The 25,272-nt window shown below is 40.6% G+C and overlaps 1 protein-coding gene across 6 annotated transcripts in view; it reads left to right on the top strand.

Annotated features, from left to right (window-relative positions):
• The first annotated feature begins 1,053 nt into the window (after window positions 1-1,053).
• The window catches only part of PLA2G6 (phospholipase A2 group VI), a 29,758-nt gene continuing 5,539 nt past the window's right edge, over window positions 1,054-25,272 (top strand). The window contains exons 1-17 of one of the 6 annotated variants that reach the window (XM_089528153.1): window positions 1,109-1,126; window positions 1,667-2,321; window positions 4,376-4,620; window positions 6,502-6,717; window positions 7,049-7,232; window positions 8,701-8,888; window positions 10,832-10,928; window positions 13,136-13,318; window positions 14,051-14,159; window positions 14,442-14,582; window positions 15,191-15,269; window positions 15,572-15,735; window positions 18,259-18,409; window positions 18,985-19,121; window positions 20,580-20,734; window positions 21,069-21,236; window positions 24,180-24,253. In XM_089528153.1, the coding sequence (XP_089384279.1) occupies window positions 4,412-4,620; window positions 6,502-6,717; window positions 7,049-7,232; window positions 8,701-8,888; window positions 10,832-10,928; window positions 13,136-13,318; window positions 14,051-14,159; window positions 14,442-14,582; window positions 15,191-15,269; window positions 15,572-15,735; window positions 18,259-18,409; window positions 18,985-19,121; window positions 20,580-20,734; window positions 21,069-21,236; window positions 24,180-24,253 (2,255 nt within the window). In that variant the 5' untranslated portion in view covers window positions 1,109-1,126; window positions 1,667-2,321; window positions 4,376-4,411. Of the gene's footprint in view, window positions 1,127-1,366; window positions 2,322-4,375; window positions 4,621-6,501; window positions 6,718-7,048; window positions 7,233-8,700; window positions 8,889-10,831; window positions 10,929-13,135; window positions 13,319-14,050; window positions 14,160-14,441; window positions 14,583-15,190; window positions 15,270-15,571; window positions 15,736-18,258; window positions 18,410-18,984; window positions 19,122-20,579; window positions 20,735-21,068; window positions 21,237-24,179; window positions 24,254-25,272 lie in introns of those variants that run through there. The other 5 variants (XM_089528155.1, XM_089528156.1, XM_089528154.1 and 2 more) reach the window with 5 other exon arrangements.

Genomic DNA, 25,272 nt, shown 5'->3' with positions numbered 1-25,272 from the left:
ATGCAATCAGTGCTCATTTAGGCTGCATCTGCACTGCAGAAATAATGCTGTTTGACCCTGCTTTAACTGCTATGGCTCCATGCTATGGAATCCTGGGATTTGTAGTGTCACAAGATCTTTCACCCAAGAGCGCAGTTGTTGTTGTTGTTGTTGTTGTTGTGTGCCTCCAAGTCATTTTTGACATATGGTGACCCTAAGGCAGTGGTTCTCAACCTGTGGGTCGTGACCCCTTTGGCGGTCGAGGGGTCTCCTAAGACCATCGGAAAACACATATTTCCAATAGTTTTAGGAACCGAGATGAAAACAATGTTATGGTTGGGGGGGTCACCACAGCATTAGGAACTTTACTAAAGGGTTGCGGCATTAGGAAGGTTGAGAACCACTGCCCTAAGGGGAACCCACTATGGGGTTTTCTTGTATATCATTTTGGTAGTTGACAGGGATTCATAGTGCTACAATTGGGTAGAATGGAAACTGGCTGGAGGTTGGGTTGCCATTGCCATCATCTGAGGCTGAGAGAGTGTGACTTTTGCAAGGTGGGCTTTTATGGCTGAGTGGGGAATCGAACCCTGATCTCCAGGGTCAACCCCCCACATTGGGGCCTCACAAAACTATAAATCTCAAATGCATCTGAGGAAGTAGGCTTTAGTTTAGGAAAGCTCATGCTGCCAAATTTCTTTCCTTCAGTGAGGCTCAAAGGGGCTACAAGAATCTCTCTGTGTACTGATCCTACAGACAAACACGGCTATAGCTTTGAATTCTATGCTTTAACTTATAACTGTCTTGACTCTTAAAATTGTTTGTTTTCAACATTTTATATTCCTGTATTTCAATATCAGTGTCAACATTTGAGGGACACTGTCTCTTTAAAAGAGGGCGGGGCGAGAGGTCCGTGTGAGCCTTCTCTAAGATGGCGGCTACGCCCCAATGACGTCACCATCCGCCCGGCACCAAAATGGCGGCCGGGGCTTCACTGGGACGTCAGAGCGGAAGTACGCCAGCTCTGTTGTCCAGCGCTGAGCAATGAGGTAACGGACTAAGCGGCGGGAAGGGGAGGAGTCTCCTCGACGGCCTTTGATTGGCGGAGAGGCCGTCACGTGACGGTGTTGGTGGAAGTAGCTCTCGGGTAAGTGGTCCCCCATGGAAGTAAAGTATTGAGAGGGGAAGCCAGGGTTGGGGTGAGGGTCTCCCGCCTCCAGATAGGCTTGGGCTGCATCCACACTGGAGAAATAACCCGGTTTGGCACCGATTTCTGACTCAAGGCTATGGAATTCTGGGAGTTGGAGTTTGTTGTGGGGCCCAGAGCGGAGCAGAGCTCCGCTCTGGGCCCCACAACAAACTCCAACTCCCAGAATTCCATAGCCTTGAGCCAATGCACTTAAAGCGGTGCCAAACCGGGTTATTTCTCCAGTGTGGATGCAGCCAAACTGGACTATTTCTGCTGTGTGTTTTGGACCCAACCCAGTGTTAAAAACAGTTAGAAATACAAAAGTTAAAAACAGACACAGCATTGCAGCCCAGAAGCTTCCCTGGGAGTAATTACACGTTCAAAGCCGGCTTGAACAAAGAATGGCTTCCCCAGCCCAGTTTCCCTGGGAAGGGCCTTCAGAGAGGAAACAGTGGCTGTTTTCCATCATGATAATTACTGTTTTTCTCCAAACAAAAGGAGCCCCGTAAAGGGTCGCTACAGTGGGCACCATTCAGCAGCAGAAGCTTGTCCTGGCTCTGAAAGCGAAGACGTTGGCTGTTCAAAGTCTACAGGTCCAGCAACTCCTGAAGGCAGATGATCCTTGGCAGTACAAAACATGGCATGCCCTAGTCCTCCTGTGTGTCTCTGGTGCGATAAGGCAGCTCTCCATCTGATGTGATGAAAGCATTAAATAAGCCACCACCTGCTGTGACACATCTATAGATCGCTTGGTTTCTCAGATTGATTGTAGAAATGTGTCCGTTTTCTTCATCAGGCAGTGGCTATGTAGTGTTTATAAAGTCTAACCTTGGTATATCTTGCAAAAGAGATTTCAAGCACACAGTTTTTAAAAAAACTTCAAAAAGGAGTGTGTCCAAAGGAGGGCGACCAAAAGGGTGAAGGGTCTGGAAACCATGCCCTATGAAGAAAGACTTAAGGAGCTGGGTACGTTTAGCCTGGAGAAGAGGAGGTTAAGAGGTGACATGATAGCCCTGTTTAAGAATTGACAGAATGACATTTTGAGGATGGAACAAGCTTGTTTTCTGCTGCTCCAGAGACTAGGACCTGGAGTAATGGATTCAAACTACACGAAAAGAGATCCCAGATCAACATTAGGAAGAACTTCCTGACAGTAAGAGCTGTCTGTTGGGGATGCTTTGATTGAGATTTCCTGCATGGCAGAGGGTTGGACTGGATGGCCCTTGCAGTCACTTCCAACTCTATGATTCTATGATCCTTCTTTGGAGATCTTTAAACAGAGGCTGGATGGCTGTCTTTTGGGAGTGCTTCAATTCTGTGTTCTTGCATGTCAGGAGATTAGACTGGATGAGCCTTGAGTCTCTTCCAACTCTATGGTTCTATGATGTATAGAAAACCAGATTGTATAGTTTTCTTGGGCTCTGAAAGGCAGCTTTCAGCCTGTGCTGGGAAATCATGTTGAATTCTGGCACAAAACTTGAATTCCCAAATATTTATGCATAGATTGCCAGGCAGCAAGGGCAACGTGTGGCCCACAAAACTGCGAGCAGCAGGAAGTTTTAGGGGACAGAGTAACTTCTTAAGGATGGAGAACAACAAAATTTTCACAGTTGCTATAGTGAAAAGGAGGTATTGTAGCACCATGAAGAAAAGTGTCAGATTAGGACAAATGGAAATAAGAGTGGTATAGAAAAATGCCATATCTCCATGTTCCCTTGTGCTCATGGATATGGTAACAAGAGATGCCCAAGCCTTGGCCTAAGACTAAGTTGTGTGTCGCTGAGCCCTCCTTCAAGTGGTTGTAAAAATTGGACCATGAAGACTTACATAGTTGAGCCCCATCAGGAATTATCAACCAGAAAGTGTACTATATGATCAAGAATACATGCAGACACACAAGTTAGGACACCCATAGTAGTTGAACCCTGCCGTAAATAACAAAGGCTGCATAAAGTTGATCGTATGCATATCTGTGAGTAGGTTACACAGATCAATGGAGGGGACCTGTTTATTTTTAGGGCTATTTGGATGATGACAGGTGGGATAACTAATTTGCCCTTCCACTGACTGTGTCCAACACTTGATTCGCTACACTTCAAACTTGATAGCTGTACAGTACATGTGTTTGCATTTTCTTTTGAGGCTATTGTATGAATGATCCTATATATTCCAACATTATCTTTACAGCTTTTGCTTTTAAGGCAATGCAATGAAGGGTCACTATAAGACATTCACACATAGTGAAGATATAGATGTGACAGGGCACCTTATAGTACCATTGCATTCACAGTGTTACATAGTTTTTGTTTGCTTCATATATCAATTGTTTCTATTTTTATTTACTCAGTTTTGTAATATTGATTTATTATTATGCTATTTCCATGATAATAAGATTGTCTCCTTATTCAGTAGATGCTGGTTGTTGTTTTAATACAATTCATTCTGTTTTTCTTTGTTTTGTAAAAAATGTACCTAGAAATAAGCAAAATTAACGATTACTTCTCTGCCAATTATGACTGCTTTACATCTTAGAAACAGTTCCAAGGCCCTGGTTGTGCTTCTTTCCTGTTTTCCTTTTTGAAGCAACTACATTTTCCACCAGAAGGAAACAAAGTTTATGGTTGGAAAAAAGAGTCCCAAACAAATGCTACTCTAAAAATTTCAGCTTCAATTTTCATATTATATTTTTCTTGATTTTTATTACTGTTGAATTGATTCCTTTTCCCCCATGTTTGTTTATTTGTATAGCAATTAGTTGACAGCCTCTCCTCTTTCTTGCTTTTTTTGTTTTCTGGAAGTGAACTGACAACCACAAGCACAGAGGGAAAGCCAGAATAAAGAAGTTTTAAACCTGCTTTTTAAAACCCATCTGTTTATTAATTTTCAGGCTAAACCATGAAATACATATATTTTCTAGATTTAACAACCGTAATGCAGGAAATAATGTGAACCCTTATGTTGATTTTTATGTGTTAATGATGTTTATGTTTTTCTTTGAATTGTATTGTTGCCTATATTGAATACCATTTTTGGCAGAAAGTTAAAGAAATAAAGAATGGTGTTTTACAACTGCACATGTATGCAGAACAAAATAACTGTGCTGTTAGAATGGGGGAGGGACAGAATAAGAAAATGGTTGTGTGAAAAGATGCATAGAGTGAATGATACTGACATGGTCCAAATTTGTACCTATCCTTTCTTCCACAGCTTTGAACAAGGAGAGGCTGGGATATTTTTAGAGACATGCAGTTCTTTGGCCGGCTCGTGAATACTTTCAGCAATGTCAGCAACTTGTTTTCACACCCCTTCCGGGTGAAGGAGGTATCCTTGGCAGAATATGAATCTCGGAAACGTGTGCAGTGGGAGGATAGGATAGTCCTATATGACAACCAATCAAGTCAATTCTGGGACTGTCTTCTCATTAATCCTCAGAATCAAAAGACAGCTTTCCGGTGAGTGGCAGAGAGACTCTTTTGTTTATTTAATTTTAATCTGTTAACTCCTTGAGACAGAGTGGTAAGAGTATGGAAGAGTGTAATTCCCATAGTCTAACTAAAAACTTTGGTAGGAGAATGTGAACCTGATAGTAGTTTGGAAGGCAGGTAGAGCAAGGGGAGTTTGTCAGCTTTGTATTTAACACCAGGGAAGGAGTTCCAGGCAGGCTGGCTTCCTTCACAGTTAGCACAGAGAGCCAGTGGGCTGGCTGTAAAGGGATAGATCGCTTTTGCTCTCATCTCTTTGATAGAAGGTGAGTGGTTATTGCGGTTTTTTTACTAGTCTACGTAGAATCTAGTTGTCTGTTTTCCCCTGCTGCTAATCTCTTTGCAGGCTAGTAAATTCTTTCACAGGCTAGTATGGTTTGCAGGGGGAAGGGGCAGGCTTATGTATAATACTGGAATGTGCAGTCATGAGACATTACCACAGGTTTCCTTATTCCAGGTAGAAATGTTTTTGGTGAAGAAGAGGAGAGATGTGTTTTTCTCCTAGTCATGGTGGTGCTTTCTCATTAATCTGGGATGAACTGTTCTGTGTCCTAACAACAGGACATGGAACAGTTAGTACTGTCTGAAGGAAGCCAGCCTGCCTGGAACTCCTGCCTTGGTGTTCCATTGGCTTAGAACAAGTGTGGACAAAGCATAGCCTGCAGGCAACATATAATCCCCAAGAGCTTCTAGTACCAATTTTTAAGGCCTCCCTCAAAGGATTTTACAATTCCTGGAAATCTATAGGTGCAATTGTTTTATGATTTAGGTTGGGCACAACAAACCTGAATGCCCCTCATCAAACCTGAAGTGTCCTTTTGTTCACTTTGGCGGATTACAAACCGCCACTTGGGATGTCCACAGGACGTCCCATTTTAAAAAAGGGGCGTCTCTCCTAGACACCCCTGGCTCTAGTACGGACTCTGTCCGTACAATATGGCACCAGCCGTTCCACACGGCTGGCGCCATCTTTACGTATCGGACGCTGTGCGTCCAAATGTGTTGCGGCGTCTGTGACGTCGCGAATGCACCCCTGGCGCCTCTTTGGTCCGCGCAGGAGCCGTGCGGTGTGGGTGCTATGGCTCCTGTGTGGAGCAAGCGGCGGCGGCAGCAGACCGCCGCAAAGCGGCGGTCTGTAACCCGCCTTTGTTTCCATTCCTTGTATTTTGACAGGGAAGGGAGGGATATTTTCCCATCTTGACTCTCAAAGGTGGCCACCCCTTCATTAGGAGCAACCATTTGTAATATAGTCTACAGTGAACTTCTCTTGAAGAACACTTAAGAGCCAGAATGCTGCTGTCTTTCTCATGCCTAACCTTGAGGTGGATGATCTGATAGAACATGTCCCATATTGTAGCAATCTTTCATCATTTCTGAACCCAATTCAAAGCCCAACTGCTTACCTTTGAAACTTCTCACATCTTGCTGCCCAATACCTTGCATATGCCTTTCCATTTTTATCCTTTATGATATTGCTTGCGTTCTGCAGGTAGGGCCCTGCAGTCTGAACTGAGAACACTGTTTTGCACAAACTTCCTTTCCAATTGCCTTGAGACTGGAATGGTCTTCCCAGTGAGGTTTAGATTCATTTGTCTTTCTTAACCTCCTGGAATGACTAGAAAACTTTGCTATTGTGATGGGATTTTTATCTACTAGATTTTAATAGTCTTACTTCTATGAAGAATTTTATGATTCTTGCTGGTTCATTGATGAGTCTTGAATTCCTATGTTATTTTATTGCTTTTTTTAAAAGAAGGTCCTGTGATTTGAATTATTTTAATTTTGTTTTGTAAATCTACTTCAAGCTTTGGAGAAGGATATATAAATATGTTAAACTAATTTTCTTTGTAGTCTTTTCCAGCTAGACAATGAAGCAGAGGCAAATGAGTACTTCAGTACTTATGTAAAACAGTTGCGACCATTTTATGAGAGCTACCGTGAGCCTTTGTCATTGGAAACTTTGCAGCAACTGACAGATTGCTTTCGAAGCCACCCCAGCTGGTCGTTGGCTCACATAGCAGTAGAGGTGGAACTTTTGGAGAGCTTCCGACATAATCATATTCTGAGGTATGATACTAATGGGGGTGGCTGGGCCACTAGAAGCTAACCTCTGGGCAGGAAAAGGTATACTTCAGGCTTCATGTAATCTTCTAGGGAGTTTTAATAGAGCCCCAAGGTGTACCAGCTGGAGCTTGGTGTAAAAAGTGCTCCTTTAGTTTTGTGGGTGGAAATGATAGGTTATTGGACCATACACTGATATGACTTGGAGCTGCCAGTATGAATCAGCATTTGAGTTAATACCAATCGGGGATTATAGCAATCTAATTTAGACCTAATCATTTTTTTTTAATGGCTGGGACTTCTGAGACCTTTGCTGATCCACCATTTTGTGTTGCAGCTGCATAAACAGCAATAGTGCTGACAATGAATGCACTCCACTGCACTTAGCTTGCCAGAAAGGAAACCTTAATTGTCTACGAGAATTGGTGAATGAGTGCCATGCCCGGCTAGATCTCACAGACAAAAATGGAGACACGGTCTTTCACTATGCTGTCCGAGGGACAAACCCGAAGATCATTGAGGTGAGGGGTTTGAGGAGCAAGGTAGTTTCTCTTCAACAAATATTTCCTTGCCCCAATTTCACATTATGGACAGAGGACATGTTTGCAGAAATAATGTTATTCTGCCCTACTCTCCCCTTAAACTTTTAAACCTTAAACTGTAACATGGAAGTGAGCTATTGGCAATTATGTCAAATGACAAAATAGCTTGTGATGATTCGGCATGCAACTTCCTCTTTTTCACTTATGAAATGAATTTCATACTAGACCAACATTAGGCCTTGGAAACTGGCAAATAGACTGGCTGCATAGTTGGGATATTTGTAATTGTATGATTATTAGGTAGCAGGATACTAGACAACGATACCCATCATAGTTGTAATATGAGAGAAAATTTTCAGTTTGCAATAAAATGTGATTCTGACATACAGGGATTAAGAACGGGAGAGAGAATAAAATGTCCTCATAGGCAGATGGAATATTAATAATAATTCCATTATAGCAGTTAAAGAGTCCCTAAGCATTTCTGTCCTAGTCTAGAAGGTGAAACCAATTTGGAATCTCAGCATGTAATGTACTGTTATTTATAGCTATTATCTGTATAGCGATCCATGATCCAAAACACACTGTAGAAATAATCCAGTTTAACCACCCTTGTTTAGTGCTAGGGAATCCTGGGGACTGTGGTATTGTGAGCCATTTAACTTTCTCTGTCAGAGCTCTGGTGTCACTAACTACAATTTCCTACAACTACAATTCCCAGGATTCCCTAGCACTGAGTCAGGGCAGTTAAAGTTGTCTCAAACTGAATTATTTCTGCAGTGTGTTTTGGATCTGTGTCCCTTAGAGAAGTTAAGAGTCTTTTGGATAGATAAGAAAAGTGCAATGTGGATAGACAAAACAGCTGGGTATTCTTGACTTAGGTAGAAACTCATACTGCCAAGGTGCTTCAAGAGCTATAGTATACACAATGTAATTTACTGTAATGGCTGCATATCATACTGTTTTGTACACTTCTATACAGATCATTTATAGAAATAACATACTACAACTGTTTTGTTCTTGGAAAAGAGAATATATGCCTGTTTTTTTTCCTTTGTATTGTTACATTGCAAAGAGATTTTAGATATGACCGATGTGACAGAATATTCCCTTTGAGGAAAGTGACAACTACCCTAAAGATGGCAGTTTCTGCCTGATCTTGGGTACTAAGAATGTTCAACTCTGATTAGTACTTGGATGGGAGACTGCCAACAAATCCAGGGTTCTGTAGGTTATATTTCAGAGAAAGGAACTGATCACACTACTGTTGAGTATTCCTTGCCTCAGAAAACTCTATGAAATTCATTGGGTCGTCATAAGTTGACAGGCAACCTGAAGGCACATGCACACATTGTTGTGGGAGGTTTGAAGTCTGGTGTTGCTGAAGACCTGTATACCATGTGTGTTTCAGCATGTATAGACTCAAGATATTGTTCAATTGTTCCAGCTCCTGGGCAAGAAGGCCACTGCTGGTTTGGACCACCTGAATGACGAAGGGCAGAGCCCGTTGCACTTGGCTTGCCGACTGGGCAAAGAAGATTTTGTTCTCTCTCTTTTGAAGGTTAATGCCAAGTGCAATAACTCGGGGCCACTGGGCTACCCCATCCACATCGCTATGAAACACTCCCAGAAAAAGTAAGTTTACTGACATGATGCAGAACTTGGAAAAGGTACGTTTTTGACTTAAAACTCCCAGAATCCTCCAATCAGCATGGCCAGCTGTGGGAGCTACAGTCCCAGAAAGTACCTTTTCCAGGCTCTGAATAAAAGCACATTTCTATTACTGCGTATGATTTCTAAGCATATGTTATATAAGGCCTATTTTTCTTCTATTTTTTCATATCCTGCTCTGCTAAGGGAAGGTAAAACTTGCTATTCCATATCAAGTCAGTAAAATGATTGGCCTTTCTGGCATGGTAGGACTGGGGAAGGAAAGGCAACCAGGCTTAGAACATTATGATTTCTGGAATATGAGATTCTCCCATATCTTAACATACAATACTTTCTGCAAAATAAGAGCTTTTCTCTTTTACCTTGGATGGCTTGTTCAATCATTGTGCCAGATTATTTTGCTTTAGGCAGGCTGTTTTGGGGCAGGTAGTGCCAGCCCATATGCAAGAGGAGGAAACTGAAGTGCACTTCTTCATCTCCTAGATGTGACCCTTCTCCTTCTTTGGTTAGTGATAGCTACGGCCTTAAGGTGAGGGGAAGAGCTTAGTAACAGAGCACATGCAGTCCCAGTTCAGCTTCCAGGTAGGGCTAGGAGAGACTAATATTTGAACCTCTGAAGAGCTGCTGTGAGAATCCTGGCTGTCTGGCTTATCCTTAAACAATAATAATTTTTAAACAATTAAAAAAATAGAATCATGCCATGTAATTTTTTAAGGGGTAGGCACTTGCTTTTTATAATTAAAAAGGGTCATTTTTAAGAATGTTAAATTGTGTAGTCTCCATTGTGCTTGTATTTATAACTGCAGAAATACTATAGAAGTCAGGGTTAAGTTCCTTCCTAGGTATGGGCTGTAGTGGCCTTGGATGCTTTTACTTTGAAAAACAGTTGCATCTTCTCCCACTTAAGAGAAAGAGAACCTATGTGTTGAAGATCACATCTTATACACACCCTTGTCAGTGGGGAGTCTTTCTTTGCATATTCCCCCCCCCTAGGAAGCAGCCTCAATGAGAAATGCATTCCCCCATCCAAAGAACTCAGAGCAAGGTTGTTCTGGGGGTGAAGAGCTTTTGGTGAGTGTGGCAGAAGACGCAGGCCTGCACAGCTTGTCAGACAAGTAACAGAAATCCAGGGCCAAGTCCATTAGGGAAAGTGGAGAGGCAGGATAGAGCAAACCAGGAGAATCTAGCAATACAGTGACGCTAATAACCCTGTACTCAAAGGTACACTGTTAGAGGGCTACCCGAGAGTGCTGTGACTTCTCCAAGGTAACCCTGCCAGTTTCCATGGCTGAGTGGAGATTCGAACCCTGGTCTCGATTAATAGTCCACTTCTGAAACTACCACACCAGCTCTCATCAGTCACAAGCATGTCCAAATCATAAGCATGCATACAGTGTATCTGCTAGAAATTCTGCATGACACCTGCTGCATCTGATCATGTTATGGATTATAGCCCGTGAAAGCTCATATTATAAAGGTGTTCGTCTTTAAGGTACTACAGGACTCTGTTGTTTTTGCTGCAACAGACTAACACAGCTGCCCCTTTATAAATCACCTGCACAATGTCTTTATTGCCTTCTGCTTCTGTGGCCCAAAACACATAGGCAAAATGACGTGGCTTCAGGGCCATGTTGGAGGTGTGCCATTTACACGATGCACACCCTGAACATGGCCTGAAGCTGCATCTTTTGCAAAGAGCTGGGCCCAAAACAAGTGGATAGAATGTGCTCCTTCCGGCAGCCCAGTTCAGGACTCAGCCGTGGCCCAGATTGCGACTAGACACATATGGTTGCCATGGTTCTGCAACAAACGGTGCTAATGCAGTCTCCCACCACTCTATTTGGTCTGTCTGTTTGTCACATTCCTTTCTTGTTTTCTGCATGTTAATTCCCCCCCCCCCCTTCTAGATGTGCAGAGGCTCTTCTAGATAAAGAGATCAATCAGATTCAATTGGTGGATCCACGCTATGGGGCCACACCCCTTCATTGGGCCAGAAATGCGGAGGTAAGCAAGTAGGATGCTAGCTCCACAGACACAAAGATCTGTTTTTCTTCATCTGTCCCATTGTGAATCTTGCTGTCCTGGCAGATAGAAATCCTTTTCTCCATTGAATCTCTGAACCATCAGTCTGGATACATATTTAATTATTCCTATCCCTTTTAATATCTACATGGCAGCAGAATGCTCTTTTTGCCATTCATGTGGCTGGAATCATGCATGCATGCATAGCCAAAGTTTTGAAAAGTTACCTTTCTGGACTACAAATCCCAGAGTTTCTATCCTGTATGACTATGGTGGGTGTTCTTTTCCAGGCATGGCTCCTAAGATTTCAAAGCTGTGCATCTTATTATGGAACTGAGGTTATTTGTACTGTCACTGTAAGCATTCACATGGATCTTTTTCATTTTCTCTTTTTTTCTTAACTTGAAATGAGGTTTTCTTTTTATTTGTCTAGACTAGGTCTGGATGGAGCAGTCTGTTTCCAATCCATACCCGTTTTGCTTATGTTCTTGTATCTATTCTGTCCCATTTTCTGTGAAATTCCAGCATAAAATTTACATTCATACATACATTTTAATGCCAAGAACTGTGTTCCGAATTTCGATCTCTATGATAGTCTGGGAAGTGTGGTTTAGTTAGTTTATTCTAAAAATGTTGACCAAATGATATTCACCCACATCCCTAGTATGGAGGCATAAATATTTTAGAAAAACCATGACTGTCACCAATATGTATATATTTTTTTAGTTTTTAAAAAACCTACTGTGTTTTGTAAAGATTTTTTCTAAATTTCATTTTAATGAATGTAGAATAACAGTGTAGGTATTCTGCATTTTATGCTCTGTGGCAGCTACCCTTAGATGGTGCTTTGCATGCACCCCTAACTAGCTCCTTTTAGCCTTCACTAAGTTGTGTAGCTTCCTCAGTCCCAATCTCCTACATTTCCCTGTTTTTATTTTTGAAAATAATCTTACATTTTAAAATAAATCAGCAGAAATCACCTGTTCTCCCCCTCTCTCTTCTACCAACAATTCCATTTAGCCTTTCTGGCTCCTGTATTTGTGAAGCCTTACAAAATAGGTCTGCAGAAATAATGCAGTTTGACACCACTCTAACTGCCATGTCTCAATGTTATGGAATTTTGATATTTGTAATTTTGCTAGATATACAGCCTTATCTATAAGAGAGGTCTGGTGCCACAACAGACTACAAATCCCAGAATTCCATACTTTTGAACCATAGCAGATAAAGCAGTGTCAAACAGCATTATTTCTGCAGTTCAGATGCAACCTCGGTTAAACTGAGAAATAATTTAGACTTTTTTGTGTTACTATTTTTTCATACTTACAATTCTTTGCATACAAGCATGAAGAATATGAATGGAAAAATTAAAATTCATTGTATTCATGTTTATATATCTGTATCTGTTTCTGTTTGTAATGACTGTGTGTATATGTCATCAGTGCTAATTGGAGAATAGAGACCTCTTGTTAGTATATTTTATTTTGAAGATAGGAGGGAGTTGCACATTAAAGACATACTTTGTGAAATTGTTTGATGTGTTATTTCCACAGATCATGAGGTAAGATCAATGCCTCTGGTGCCTACACTCCTAAAGCTCCATAAATAAAAAAAGTGTTGGTTTCTACATAAATGTTTCTAAAAGATGTCCTTACAATTAAGGATTTACCAGCCTTTCACTGGTTTAACTACATGAATCCTGTGAAAGGCAAATACAAAATGGAAAGTTACTGGAAGAAGGGATAGAGCGAAAGGAAAAACTGTATATTCTGTGTTGACCTGAGAAATTTATCAACACAACTCTTTTTGCTACTAAACAAAGGGAGTTTGTAGCTTTGTAAGCAAGCATCTGTTTGTATGCATTTTGGATATTTGTAAGTAAGCATCGTATGTGAGACCATACAACATCTTTGCCAATTGGCAATTGCACATGTTAAAGCATCAATTTACCATTTATTTGCCCTTAGGAGTATGCATGAATTTTACAGAACCTTAATTTTTCTCTCCAACTTCCAATCTAGGTTGGTTGGATAGTTTTCTCCTCAATGCTGGATACATTTGATCACTGTATTCTTTGGCTGACTATGAGGAAAATCTCAGTGTACCTGCTCCAGCCAGAAGGCACACTCTAAGAATAACATGGTATTACCCCCTAACAGTAATCATGGTGTCTCCCTTTGTGGATCTAGATGACTCGGCTTCTTATTGATTATGGCTGTGAAGTCAATGTCCTCAGTGCAACAGGGGAGTCAGCCCTGCACATTGCTGTGCGGCGTGGGCGCTTTGATTGCGTAATGGTGTTGCTGACCCATGGAGCCATAACCAACAGCAAAGGGAAGGATGGGAACACACCACTGCACCTGGCCATGCAGGTGAGCTTTCCATCCATTTGCTTTGTGCCAGGACCGAGGGGATCGGAAGAAATATGACAGATGTTTTATCCCTCAAATGCAGAGATTGTAAAGCTAGGCGCTTCAGAAACTAGTTCTAGATCTATTGCCAGATCTCTGGATGATTTGCAATAAATCACCTAAGATTTCTGACTCTCCATGGTTTAACAATAGTAGCAATAAAGTATCTTTCATCCCAGTCTTTACATGTGGAAAGCATGGATTAGCCAGGAGTGGATTTTCACATGGAAGGTTTATGAGTTCAATTGCACTATGCAAAGCAAATTTGTTGTCTAATAATCCTTTTATTCTCAGTGTATGTCCTTTGCTACCAGGTTCTAGCTGGTGAATTTTGGAGTTGTAGTGAAAAACAAAGTAAATTTTACAAGCTTGAAGTTTGTGCATTCCCTATTGTAGAGGAGATTCTATACAGTCTTCTTTTATAACAGCATTCACTGTTCCTGTTTAAATCTTTTGGGTTCTAATTCCACCTCTCCCATACTTACCTTTTTATTTCCCCCCAGTCCAGCTAAGTGTGTCCTCCCACACAAAGAGGATTATGGAAACCTAGTTTATTGAGTAGGATGAATATACAGGCAGCTCAGAGTTTCACTGTCTGTTTACTAGAAGGATGGGCTTTCCTGTTCAGTAAGTTGTAGATAGAGGGGATTCTGACTACACATTTTCTTGACATACTCTTTTCCTTCCTTGTAGCAAGACCACTTAGAAACAATCAAGGCCCTTATTGTATTTGGAGCAGATGTGGATGTCCCCAATGACTTAGGGGAGACTCCGGGCTTGTTGGCGGCCAGAATGAGCAAAGGTGAGAGAGACGTTTGTGTAGGTGAGGAGAAATATGGGAATAGGTACAAAGTGGGCCTGAGCAAGACTTGTACAAAACACCAACTGTGGGCCAGGGCTAGTAGGTTGTTAAGCTATATTCTGTTGCCCCCTTGCAGGCCAAGCACCACTACCTATACATCTTTCATGCATAAGACTCCTGCCAGGTGCATGGCATCAGGCTGGTTCAGGGCTTACAATAGTCATCATCTGCTTTATTTTCATGGTTTTCTTTTTAATTCATGTGCCATTTTCACAAAGCAAGGTGCCAACCGGAAAATACTCTTAGACCTGCTGAAACTTGTAGGGACTGACCGCTTTCACCCACCTGGTTCAGCACCATCACCATCATCATCATCTACTTCCACCATCCCAGAAGGACCATGGAGCACTAGCCGGAACCTAGGTAACATACTACCTAGTCCTGTGCTTCTCTCATTTCTTCTTTTCCCTCTTTTTACTCTCATAGGGCCTCACCATGTGTTAGGATTTTCAACCTGGCAAGTTATGATTATGTAAGAATCATCATTTCATCTGATGATTACACAAGGCTTTTCTTTGTTAGGTGAATGTGTTGAAACCACAATGAATTACTAGTAAAACAAGTCCTAGAATTCTTTCTATGACCCCCCGTCTTCTGACACTACCACCTTCTTCATGTTCTTCCTCTTTTTGATTTTGTATCCTGGTACTTTAGAAAAGACAGACTGATTGATAGCTCAGCCTGATAAGTTTGTTGGGATAACAGAGAGAGTTGTCACATTCAGTACTAGGCAGGACTCCTGTGCCCTTAAGTAGTTCTGTACAAAGAAGATTTCTCTTTGCTACAGTTCATAGTAGCATTAGTAAGATGTGCCTTTATGTGTAGAAAAGAATTTTGTCTTCCGTTGTTTATGCCCATGGCAGTAGCCTAAGACACAGTCCCCACACTCTGTTTCCTGATATGCTAGGTCTGTTTCTTCCCATTCTGCTAAATAAATAATGAGCTATTTCTTTCCCTGATGGCTTCTCTAGAATATCAGAACATTCTCCATGTCTCTACAACACTTAATTCCACGGTGAAAAAACCAGATGTGACGGACTCTGGCAGAGTGTAAGTGAGCACAATCATTACCATGACATCATCTACACTCCATGCTGGTAGGAATAGTATACTGATGGGGAAAATCTATTGAATTCCCAGAGAGGAGGGGTCCCTTGCCTACCCTTTTCCTCTTTCAAGCATTCTGACCAGAACTATTTTCTGTTCTAAGGCCATGTGTACTATTCAGAGATGCTTTGTGTATCTCCATGGGGTGTCTGAATCTGGGGAGGGGACATGACTGCTTGATTAGCTGATGCTGGGCACTGAACTTCTTTCCTTCTCTTCTTTTCTTTTCTCCCTCCCTTCTCTAGCCAAGACCGTCTCTTGAGTCTGGATGGTGGAGGTGTCCGGGGTGTGGTGCTCATCCAGTTTCTCATTGCTATAGAGAAAGCAGCAGGGCGTCCTGTCAGAGAGCTCTTTGACTGGGTAGCTGGGACTAGCACAGGGGGAATTCTGGCCATCTCTGTTGTACATGGTAAGGAGTAATGAGCAGCAAAGACCTGTATGTGAAAGAGAGGTGTTGTAGTGATAATGATAACTAGAGTTAGAAAGAAATGAGAAAAATCAAAGTGTTTTTGTTTTTGTTTGGTTGTTGCACAGGCCTGGGGAATGTGTGACCCTCCAGACTGCAACTCCCAGCATTTCTCATCATTATGTTAGATTGGGCTTAGGGGAGTTGCTGTTCACCAAAATCTGGAGGCTTCCAACATCTAATAACATTTGGAAGGCCTACCAACATCTGGAAGGCTGTGTCTTCTCTGTGTCCCTATAACATCGAGTGCCTTTCTGAAAAACACAGATAGGATAGACTTTGCCAATGAGAACAATAGAATGTATGTGAGCAGTCCAGGAGATGACTTCATCTAGTCTCTATGCTGGTGGGAACAATAAACTCAGCAGTGGGAGAAATGCCGCTTGCTTTATAGATTATTTCTGGAAGTCAGGCATTTGCTTTTCACAAGAAATTGTTGAAGGTGGAATTCAGAATCTATGTCAGGCTACTAGATTTCATGGCTAGTTCTGTTTTGTTTACAATCTGTCTGTTTTGTAGTTTCTGGATTATTTCAGAATTTGCCAATAGTAAGGGGTCCATAAGATCTAGCCTAACCTCTGGCAATCCTACTCCCTAGTCGTCCTTCCAAAAGCTGTTTTTCATGTGCTTTTATTGATGATTGGGGCTGGGTAACGTTCCTTTAAAAAAATTGAAAGAGAAACTGAGTCTCTCTGACAGTGATGTAGGTTTTTCTAGAAAAAGTAGAAATTGAAAATTTCCCAGTGTTATAAATAAGGTTATCTGATTTATCACATTTGGTTAAAATAGTATGTTCAAAACACATTTACAGCTTTTTGTGGAAATGGTTTTGTTGGAATATTTGTACTAAGGTAACAAGAATGACATATGCTTCCTTTATATTTAACAAAAACGATTACAGTTGAAATAACACTATTTTGGGGGACAGATATGTGAAGAGAGCGGTATCTAATGTATCTGAAATAATTAGTTTTAATTTATTTCCTGAGGTATAAATGTGGTACCTTTAGCTTTGCTCAATTACTCACTCACTCATCAGTTGAGAAAGCAGCTTATAGAATAACATTTGTTAATTACTATCGTCACCTTTGACATATGGCAACCATATGAGTAAGAGACCTGTCATTAATGGCCCTGCTCAGGTCCTGCAAACTCATGTTTAAGTCTATCACAGAATAGTTATAAAAGTTCATATCCTGTATTTAGCACATGTAATATGATTAAATGTAATACAACAGTCAAGACAACTGTTGGTAAATATAGGTATCTAGAAAGAGTGTAAAAACATTGTGGAAAAGTATAGCATTGGGAAAGTTTTCCAGTACACATCTCTGTTTTCTGGAAAAGAAGGTGAAATTCTGTTTAATGCTTCCATGTTGAATAAAGGCTCAAAACTTTGTGTTTGCCTTTTCTACTCTCTCACTCAACTTTCGTGTCTCCCAGGCTGATTTCATGGACTGGACTGCCTGTCATTTGATCCCATTGGTAGACCTACTCTTCCTCTTGGTAGACCTACTCTTCCCCTTATACCAGTGGTTCCCAACCTGTGGGTCGGGACCCCTTTGGGGGTCGAATGACCCATTCATGAGGGTCGCCTAAGACCATTGGAAAACACCTATTTAATTATAGTTATGAAGTAGCAACAAAAATAATTTCATGGGTTTGGGCCACCACAACATGAGGAACTGTATTAAAGGGTCGTGGCATTAGGAAGGTTGGGAACCACTGCCTTATACAAAGCCTCCATATCCAGTTATAGGCAACAGCATTAGATAGGGTTTATAGTCCTGTTAGCCCATTACTCTCTCCTTTGAGTAGCAGCAGCTCTCAAAGACAAGCAGAGATTTTTTTTCAACTTTGCTAACCAAAGCCTGTTAACAGACCTTCCACCTCTGAAGCATGTGTTATGCTGCTAAGCTATATGTCACCTTCTAAAGTTTTGCTATAAGATGGTTCAGATTTCCACAGGTACCCATTCCATTTGTTTTCTCTGTAACAGATTTCATTTACTTCCTCTCATGATTTTGAGCCATCTGTTTTTTTGTACATCCTTTCCAAAAATCTGATTCCTTCTCTTCAGTCACCTTTTCAGCTGCCTCATACATTACATAAAACATGGGTTTCCATGTTTGCATTGTGAGTCGTCTTCTAGGTTGTCTGCTGCCTCCGGATGTTCCTTCAAGTGCTACAGGGGATGGAGTGGGGAAAATAATAATTATGATCATAAATTTTATTTGTATTTCCTGCCTCTCCCTGCAGATCGAGGTGGGATTACAGCAAAGAATAAAAACCACAATACAATACAAAATACAATATTATCTAAAAATACAGTCAGTAAAACAACAGCAATATTATTACCAATCACTAAAAAGGCCAAATCGTTGTAGATAAGTATCCAAGGGTGATCACTCAAGTAGGATGCAAAAGTGCCCACCTGAGTACTGCTAATGTCCTTCTGCATCTCAGGGAAACCCATGGATCACATGCGTTGCTTGTACTTCCAAATGAAGGATGAGGTGTTTCGTGGGTCGCGGCCTTATGAGTCAGTGCCTCTTGAGAATTTCCTTAAGAAGGAGTTTGGAGAACATACAAAAATGACTGATGTCAAGAATCCTAAGTAAGTTAAAGCTAAAGTCATGTTTACTTCCTGATCTCTTTTCCCTCTGATTTAGTATTCTTCATGGCAAGTTAATGTAATTCTGTTGTAGACAAAATTGAGATGGGGGTGGGGATATAATGAATATATCTATCAACACAGGTCCAAGGCCTGATCTGAAAGAACATAAATAGTCATCTTGATGAACCAAAGTAGGTTTGAAATCTAGTCAATATCTAGAAGAGAGATTACTTGGGAATGCTGTATGTGTCACCTTGTGTTTTATGGAAAGAAAAGAGAATGTAAACATTATAATATGAAGCTGCCTGGTCACAGACTGTTGATCTGATTGTTTGTCAAGCCAGTCTCCAGTAAAGGCCTTTACCAACAGTTACTCCCCCATTCTATCCTTCCATGCAGAGTTGTTGTGAGGATGCAATAATTACTAATAGATTGATTAAATTGATTAAATAAAGAATAAACTGGAAATGCTAGAGATGGAATGTGGCATGTTCCGTATATGAAGGACGTGTGTTAACAGCTGTGGCCCTTACCTAAAATAAAATTGAAGTTTTCTCTTTCTTGGTTTCTAATAGGCTCATGTTGACAGCAACTTTATGTGACCGGCAGCCTGCTGAGCTCCACTTATTCCGGAATTATAATATGCCAGAAGGGAGAAGCAAATCTCCTACCAAGGTGACAAGCTCATTTCAACCAATGACCAAGCCAGAAGGTAAATGTTGAGCAACACAGGAATTTAGGGCCCCAAGTTGCTTGCCAGAAAGAAAGCCCATACTGAAAGGATGGTTCAGGTTCCTTCCATGTCTTATAGGTGTGTGTCCAAGCTCTACAATGCTGTACTGTGCATACACCTATGATTACATAGTTATAAATATATTTTGCATTTTGGGTTGGAGGTTGGAACATGCCACTCTCCCTAGTTTTCATGCTTCAGGCAATTGTACCAACTGTGTATGCAGCAGTGTTTATTAATTAATTCTTTGTGGGGAAATAGATAGATAGCACCTCCAAGACCATATCATAAGACACTGGCCAGCATTACTCAATACTACAGTAGAAATATACAAAAAACCAAGAAATTAGTGCTCCATCTTCTTTTTTCCCTATCGTTGGACAAGAACATATATATCACTGCATTTAACCCTTTGGACAACTAGCAGTTCAAGTGCAGTGATAAATATGACCTTGTTCTCTGATGTCTTAGCTAAATCTATGGATGGATCTAGCCTTGTATGTTTTTTTAATCCAATTATTTGTCTTTCATCTACCATAATCCTTACCTTTATTTTACTTTTTATGGAAAAAGTATTTGTGATACAGATGGACACAATTAGTTTTTTCACACTTTTTTGTGAGACTAAAAATCACAGTTCTTCATCTTTTTGCCCACTGTCTCCATGAGCATGTGCCGTTGCCAACTGAATTCTATCATTAGTTTATCTGATACTCTACTCATCTGTTATGTTATTTCTGGAACACAGTCTGTTTCATACATTTAATCACTGCTTCTGAAGTTGAGGAGTTTCTGAGTCCTTTAAAAGTCTTGCTAGGTTATAATTGTCAACATTTTCTGGAGTCTTTCTGGTTGGGTTTTAGTATTTGCTGGACCAGATTGCTAAATTAGCTGTGAGATTATTGCCTTGCTGATTGTTTACCAGTTTGGCACAAAGAGCATTACTGTTGATAAGGCAAACCATTGTCTTTCATCCTCATTGCCCAGTAATATGGCGATAATAACACTAATTTATTTTACAGAATTACTCTTGTTGTGTAGATTACTGAGGGCATATATATGAAGCTTTTTGAATTCCTAAAACTGTGTGGTCCTCCTGACGTTGAAGTTTAAACTCCAGTAGCCATAGGCAGCTAAGCTAATGTGATGACTACTGAGAGTTACAGTTACACAACACCTAGAGGGCCATACAGTCCTCAACCTTGTTGTAGCCCTTGCAACATTTTGAACTGTAACTCCCACAATCCCTTGCCATTGTCCATGCTGGCTTTGGCTCCTGGAAACTGAAATGCAAAATATCTAGATGACCAAAAGTATTCCTCTTACATACTGTAGTTTAAATAGTATCAGACTACTTGTCAGTGTACTGACCATTGACTGGGTATACATTGCTCAGTATAGTGAAAACAATACAACTCTTTTGTTTTTTCATCACAGAGCAGCTGGTGTGGCAGGCTGCCCGTTCCAGTGGAGCTGCACCTACATATTTTCGACCCTTTGGACGGTTTCTGGATGGAGGGTTGCTGGCCAACAATCCAACCTTGGATGGCATGAGAGAAATCAATGATTATAACAAGCACTTAATCCGAAATGTATGAAGACAATCTGCAGGCATATTTGTTGAAATAATCACTTTCACCCTGACCATTTGGAATATACTGCCAGTTTCCTTACTTAAACACATACATTTCATGTTGTTCAGTATAATTAGAACCCTGCAGAACCTTCTAGAGTGATTTTATGGCTCTAGTGTAGGATTAAAACATTGCATGTTAGATATGGTAGTGCAGAACTGGAAAGATGTTGTAGTTTACCCTGTCATATTCTCTACAAAACAGGATAAATATAGTATTTTCTTTTTCTTTTTCAAGGTATAAGTGGAAGATTCATTACTTCTGATTTACACATTATTCTTTATCCATCCAGGGTCAGGGCCACAAGGTGAAGAAGTTGGGAGTGGTGGTCTCTCTTGGGACTGGCAAGGCTCCGCAAGTGCCTGTAAGCTCTGTGGATGTCTTTCGCCCATCCAACCCTTGGGAACTGGCCAAGACTGTCTATGGGGCTAAAGAACTGGGCAAACTAGTGGTGGATTGTGTAAGTATCAGATGGAGGGAGGGATGGGCCAGAGACATGGACACATCAGATACTTGTTGAGGGCTTTGCCATTTGGTGGGGATAAAATTATTTTAATAGAAGAGTTAGCAAATATTAATAATTCACACTTTCAGTGGATGTGAAGGAGCTGCCTACCCCTGTTTTAAGGTGTACATGTACAGGGTTTTAATTGTTTTAGCCTTTTCTGATGTTTTAACCTGGTTAACCTGATTTAGTATGCTTTTCTCCTGTTTCAGTTACTCACTTTTTATCTGGGATTGTTTTAAGTTGTTTATATTGATTTAATTGTATGCTGCCCTGAGATCTCATAATAGAGAGCAGGATGGATATATTTTAATAATAAAATACCACCTCTGATACTGCAGGTAATATATATCCACAATGACTAGTACACCTCATCCTCCATGGACTTATCTATTCCCCTTTTGAACAAATTCAAGTTGGTGGCCATCATTTTGTCACGGTGAATTCCACAGGTTATGCAACGTGTGAAGAAATCCTTCCTTTTGTCTGTCTTGAATTTGCAACTACAGTATATAGTTTCACTGGGTAACCTCATGAGTCTGTGTGTGTGTTTAGATGTGTGTGTGTGGTTGTTACGCAACTGATTCTCTGCGCTTTATGTGTAATTTCTGTCTTGAGTCTTAGGAAGAGGCAAGCATTGCCCAGCTAAGCCATCTCTTTTTCTCCCTAAAAATATTTTCACAGCCCTGAACCAGTTCTTTAAATATTTAATCAGGATAACACAGTATCCATCTGTTCCAGCTGATGTCACTTCTTGCCGTATGGCTTTTAAAGGTTTACTATGGTGTCTTAAAGTGGGGTGAAGAGTTGTTGTTGTTGTGTGCCTTCAAGTTGTTTCTGACATACGATGATCCTAAGATGAAGTTATCATGGGGTTTTCTTGGCAAGTTTCTTCATAGGAGGGTTCCCATTGCCATCCTCTGAGGCTGAAAGACTGTGACTTGTCTAACATCCCTCAGTGGATTTACATGGCCACTTTCAATTAATGGAGTGCTTTTATGTTAACTTCATTTGTAAGGAGGCTATTAGAACAGATGTAGTTCCTCCAAAGAAATGAAGTAATCTTCCTTTGGCAGGTGAAATTTTTTAATAGGAACCCGTCTAACATGATATAACTTGGCTCAGAATTGTAGCAAGAATTATTGTTTTAGACCTAAATTCAGAACCTGGTCCCAGCTAGAGAAGACTTGTTGAATCAGTGGGATTTATATAAGTGTTGACTTAAGTGTTGTGTTCTAGTCTTTCTGGGTCTTTCTCTATTTGTATTAACACACTTTTTCTTTCTTCCAATCAATAAATAGAGAGAAAGAGAGATCTGCTTCTGTCTAGGCACCTTGATTGTTGTTTTTACAGTATCTAATGACATATTCATAAAAGTTTTATACTACTCTCTGGAAAGTCCTAGTGTATGGTGGGTATATGTGATTGACTAGCTTCATAATTAATTTCCCTCCTTCCTTCCTGATAATGAAAACTTCCAATTCTTACATATTATACAGTATTTACACTTCAAAAATCTTAATATAGCTTCTGGTCTAAACCTATTAGTAGCTGCTTTAAAATCTAGGAATGTGAAGGGTTGGCACTTCTGGCCTCATGCTACAAATGGTTACCGTCCCATTTCCTTCCCCTGCCCCCAGTGTTGGGGGCACATGGTAAATGCCCATTTCGGAGCCTACTGCATGGTTGTTTAAACCTACGGTACTTTTATTGTCAACTGTTAAGGAAAAAGCTCCATTGAAATGACTAATCCTTAACTGGCATTGATGTATTTTTTAATGATTGGATTAGCCAGTTGCTATGTCAATGATTTTCATATGAATGAAATGTAATAATTTCTCTGAAAAAACAATTATAGTTCTTACAAACCAAAAAGACCATCACTCCTTATTTTGCGCTCATATTGACTTCTACTATGACAACCCTATGAGTGAGAGGCCTCCAAGAACCTCATTCTGCCACCTGGCTCAGGATGTGCAAACCAGGGCTGTGGCGTCCTGTATTGAGACAATTCATCTCCAGTGTGGTCTTCCTATTGCCTTCCACTTCATCAAGCATTATCATCTTTTCTGTTGAGTCGTATTGTCTCTTGATACATCCAAGTATGATAGCCTCAGTTTAGTCATTTTGGTGTTTAGTGAGAATTCAGGATTGATTTGCTCAATACCCATTTATTTGTCTTTTTGGCAGTCCATGGTACCCATAGAACCCTCCTCCAGCACCACATTTCAAATGAGTCAATTGTCTTCCTGTCAGCTTTCTTCATGGTCCAGCTTTTACAACCATACAATAAAGAAACTGAAACTATTATATCTCAGATAATTCTGACTTTGGAATCTAATGATGCATCTTTGCACTTGAGATTCTTACCTAGTTCCATAATATTTTCCAAGTCTTAGCTTTCTCCTGATTTTCGACACTACCTTCCCATGGTGGTGGTGGTGGGACTGTGTGCCTCCATGAAGTAACAGGCTATGCTGAAAGTAGCATTGCTATTGATAGGGTGTCCCAAATCACACAGATGAGCCAGACAAAATGTGCCTGACAGCTACTGGGCAGCAGCAGCAGCAGCGGGAGTTGACACTAGTGGAGGATTTTTCAGAAGTACCATCAGTGCACTTAACTAACGCTTGTTTATACCATACAGAAGAAAGCAATGATAAACCATTCCCGAATGCTTTTTAATTCAAAAACTCTGTGATTAGGTAATCCAAAATGAAGAAATTGTACACTGTCAAATGTTTTGCTTTTAAGCTAGAAAATTCTTAGAAGCTTTGTCTTTCCAAGCCATATTTGTGCAAAACCTGCTTGATTTTGCTGTCATGCCTTCTGGTGCTGAGAGTCTGATGTGAAGAATGATGATTCCAATTTTATAATTATTTTGATGTTTCATTGCAGTGCACTGATCCAGATGGTCCATGTGTTGACCGTGCAAGAGCTTGGTGTGATATGATAGATGCCAACTATGTCAGGTATGTGACTTGTCCGAAATGATATTTTATGTGGAACAGAGCTTGAACAATTTAATATCTGGTACTTGGAGCAATAATTTGTTGTTGTTAATGGCCATGAAGTCTACTTTGGCTTACAGCAGTGGTTCCCAACCTTCCTAGTGCTGTGACCCTTTAATACAGTTCCTCATGTTGTGGTGACTCAAACCCATGAAATTATTTTCATTGCTACTTCATAACTGTAATTAAATAGGTGTTTTCCAATGGTCTTAGGCAACCCCCGTGAAAAGATCATTCAACCCCCAAAGGGGTCCCGACCCACAGGTTGGGAACCACTGGCTTACAGGGACCCTGTGAGTGAGAATGACCCTATGAACAAGAGATCTCCAACTTACTTTATCATCCAATAGTTTTGCTCAGGTCTTGCAGACTCAGGCCTTGGCTTCCTTGATTGAATCCATTAATTTAGAATGTGGTCATCCTCTTTTTCTACTGCCTTCAACTTCAACAAGCGTTAAAGTCTCTTCCAGTGAGTCATGTCTTCTCATGATATGGCCTAAGTACAACAGCCTCAGTTTAGTCATCTTGGCTTCTATAGGAGAATTCAGGATGGATTTGCTCTAATACCCATTTATTTGTCTTTTGAGTAGTCTTTAGTATCTGCAGAAGTCTTCTTCAGTGTCACATTTCAGATGAGTTCATTTTCTTCCTCAGCTTTTTTCACAACCATATATAGAAACTGGAAATATGATGACATGGACAATCCTAATTTTAGTTTGTAATGATATAGCTTTACATTTGAGGATCTTGTCTAGTTCCTTCGTAGTACCCTTTCAAGTCTTCGTCTTCTCTGTTTTTGACTGTAGTTTCCATTCTGATTAATGACTGAGCCAAGATATGGAAAATCTTGAATTATCTTAATTGTCTGCTTTAAAGTTATATAAATAATCTGTGTTCATTATTTTTGCTTTCTGACTGTTCAGCTGTAAACCTGCCTTTGTATTTTCCCCTTGCCTTTCTTCACAAATTGTTACAAATCT

Source organism: Sceloporus occidentalis, unplaced genomic scaffold, assembly GCF_023333645.1.
Source record: "Sceloporus occidentalis isolate IW3139 unplaced genomic scaffold, rSceOcc1.0.p SCAF_5, whole genome shotgun sequence".
Lineage (NCBI taxonomy): Eukaryota > Metazoa > Chordata > Lepidosauria > Squamata > Phrynosomatidae > Sceloporus > Sceloporus occidentalis.
Note: the sequence above shows the minus strand (reverse complement) of the source record. Positions and strands in the feature narration are given on the sequence as shown.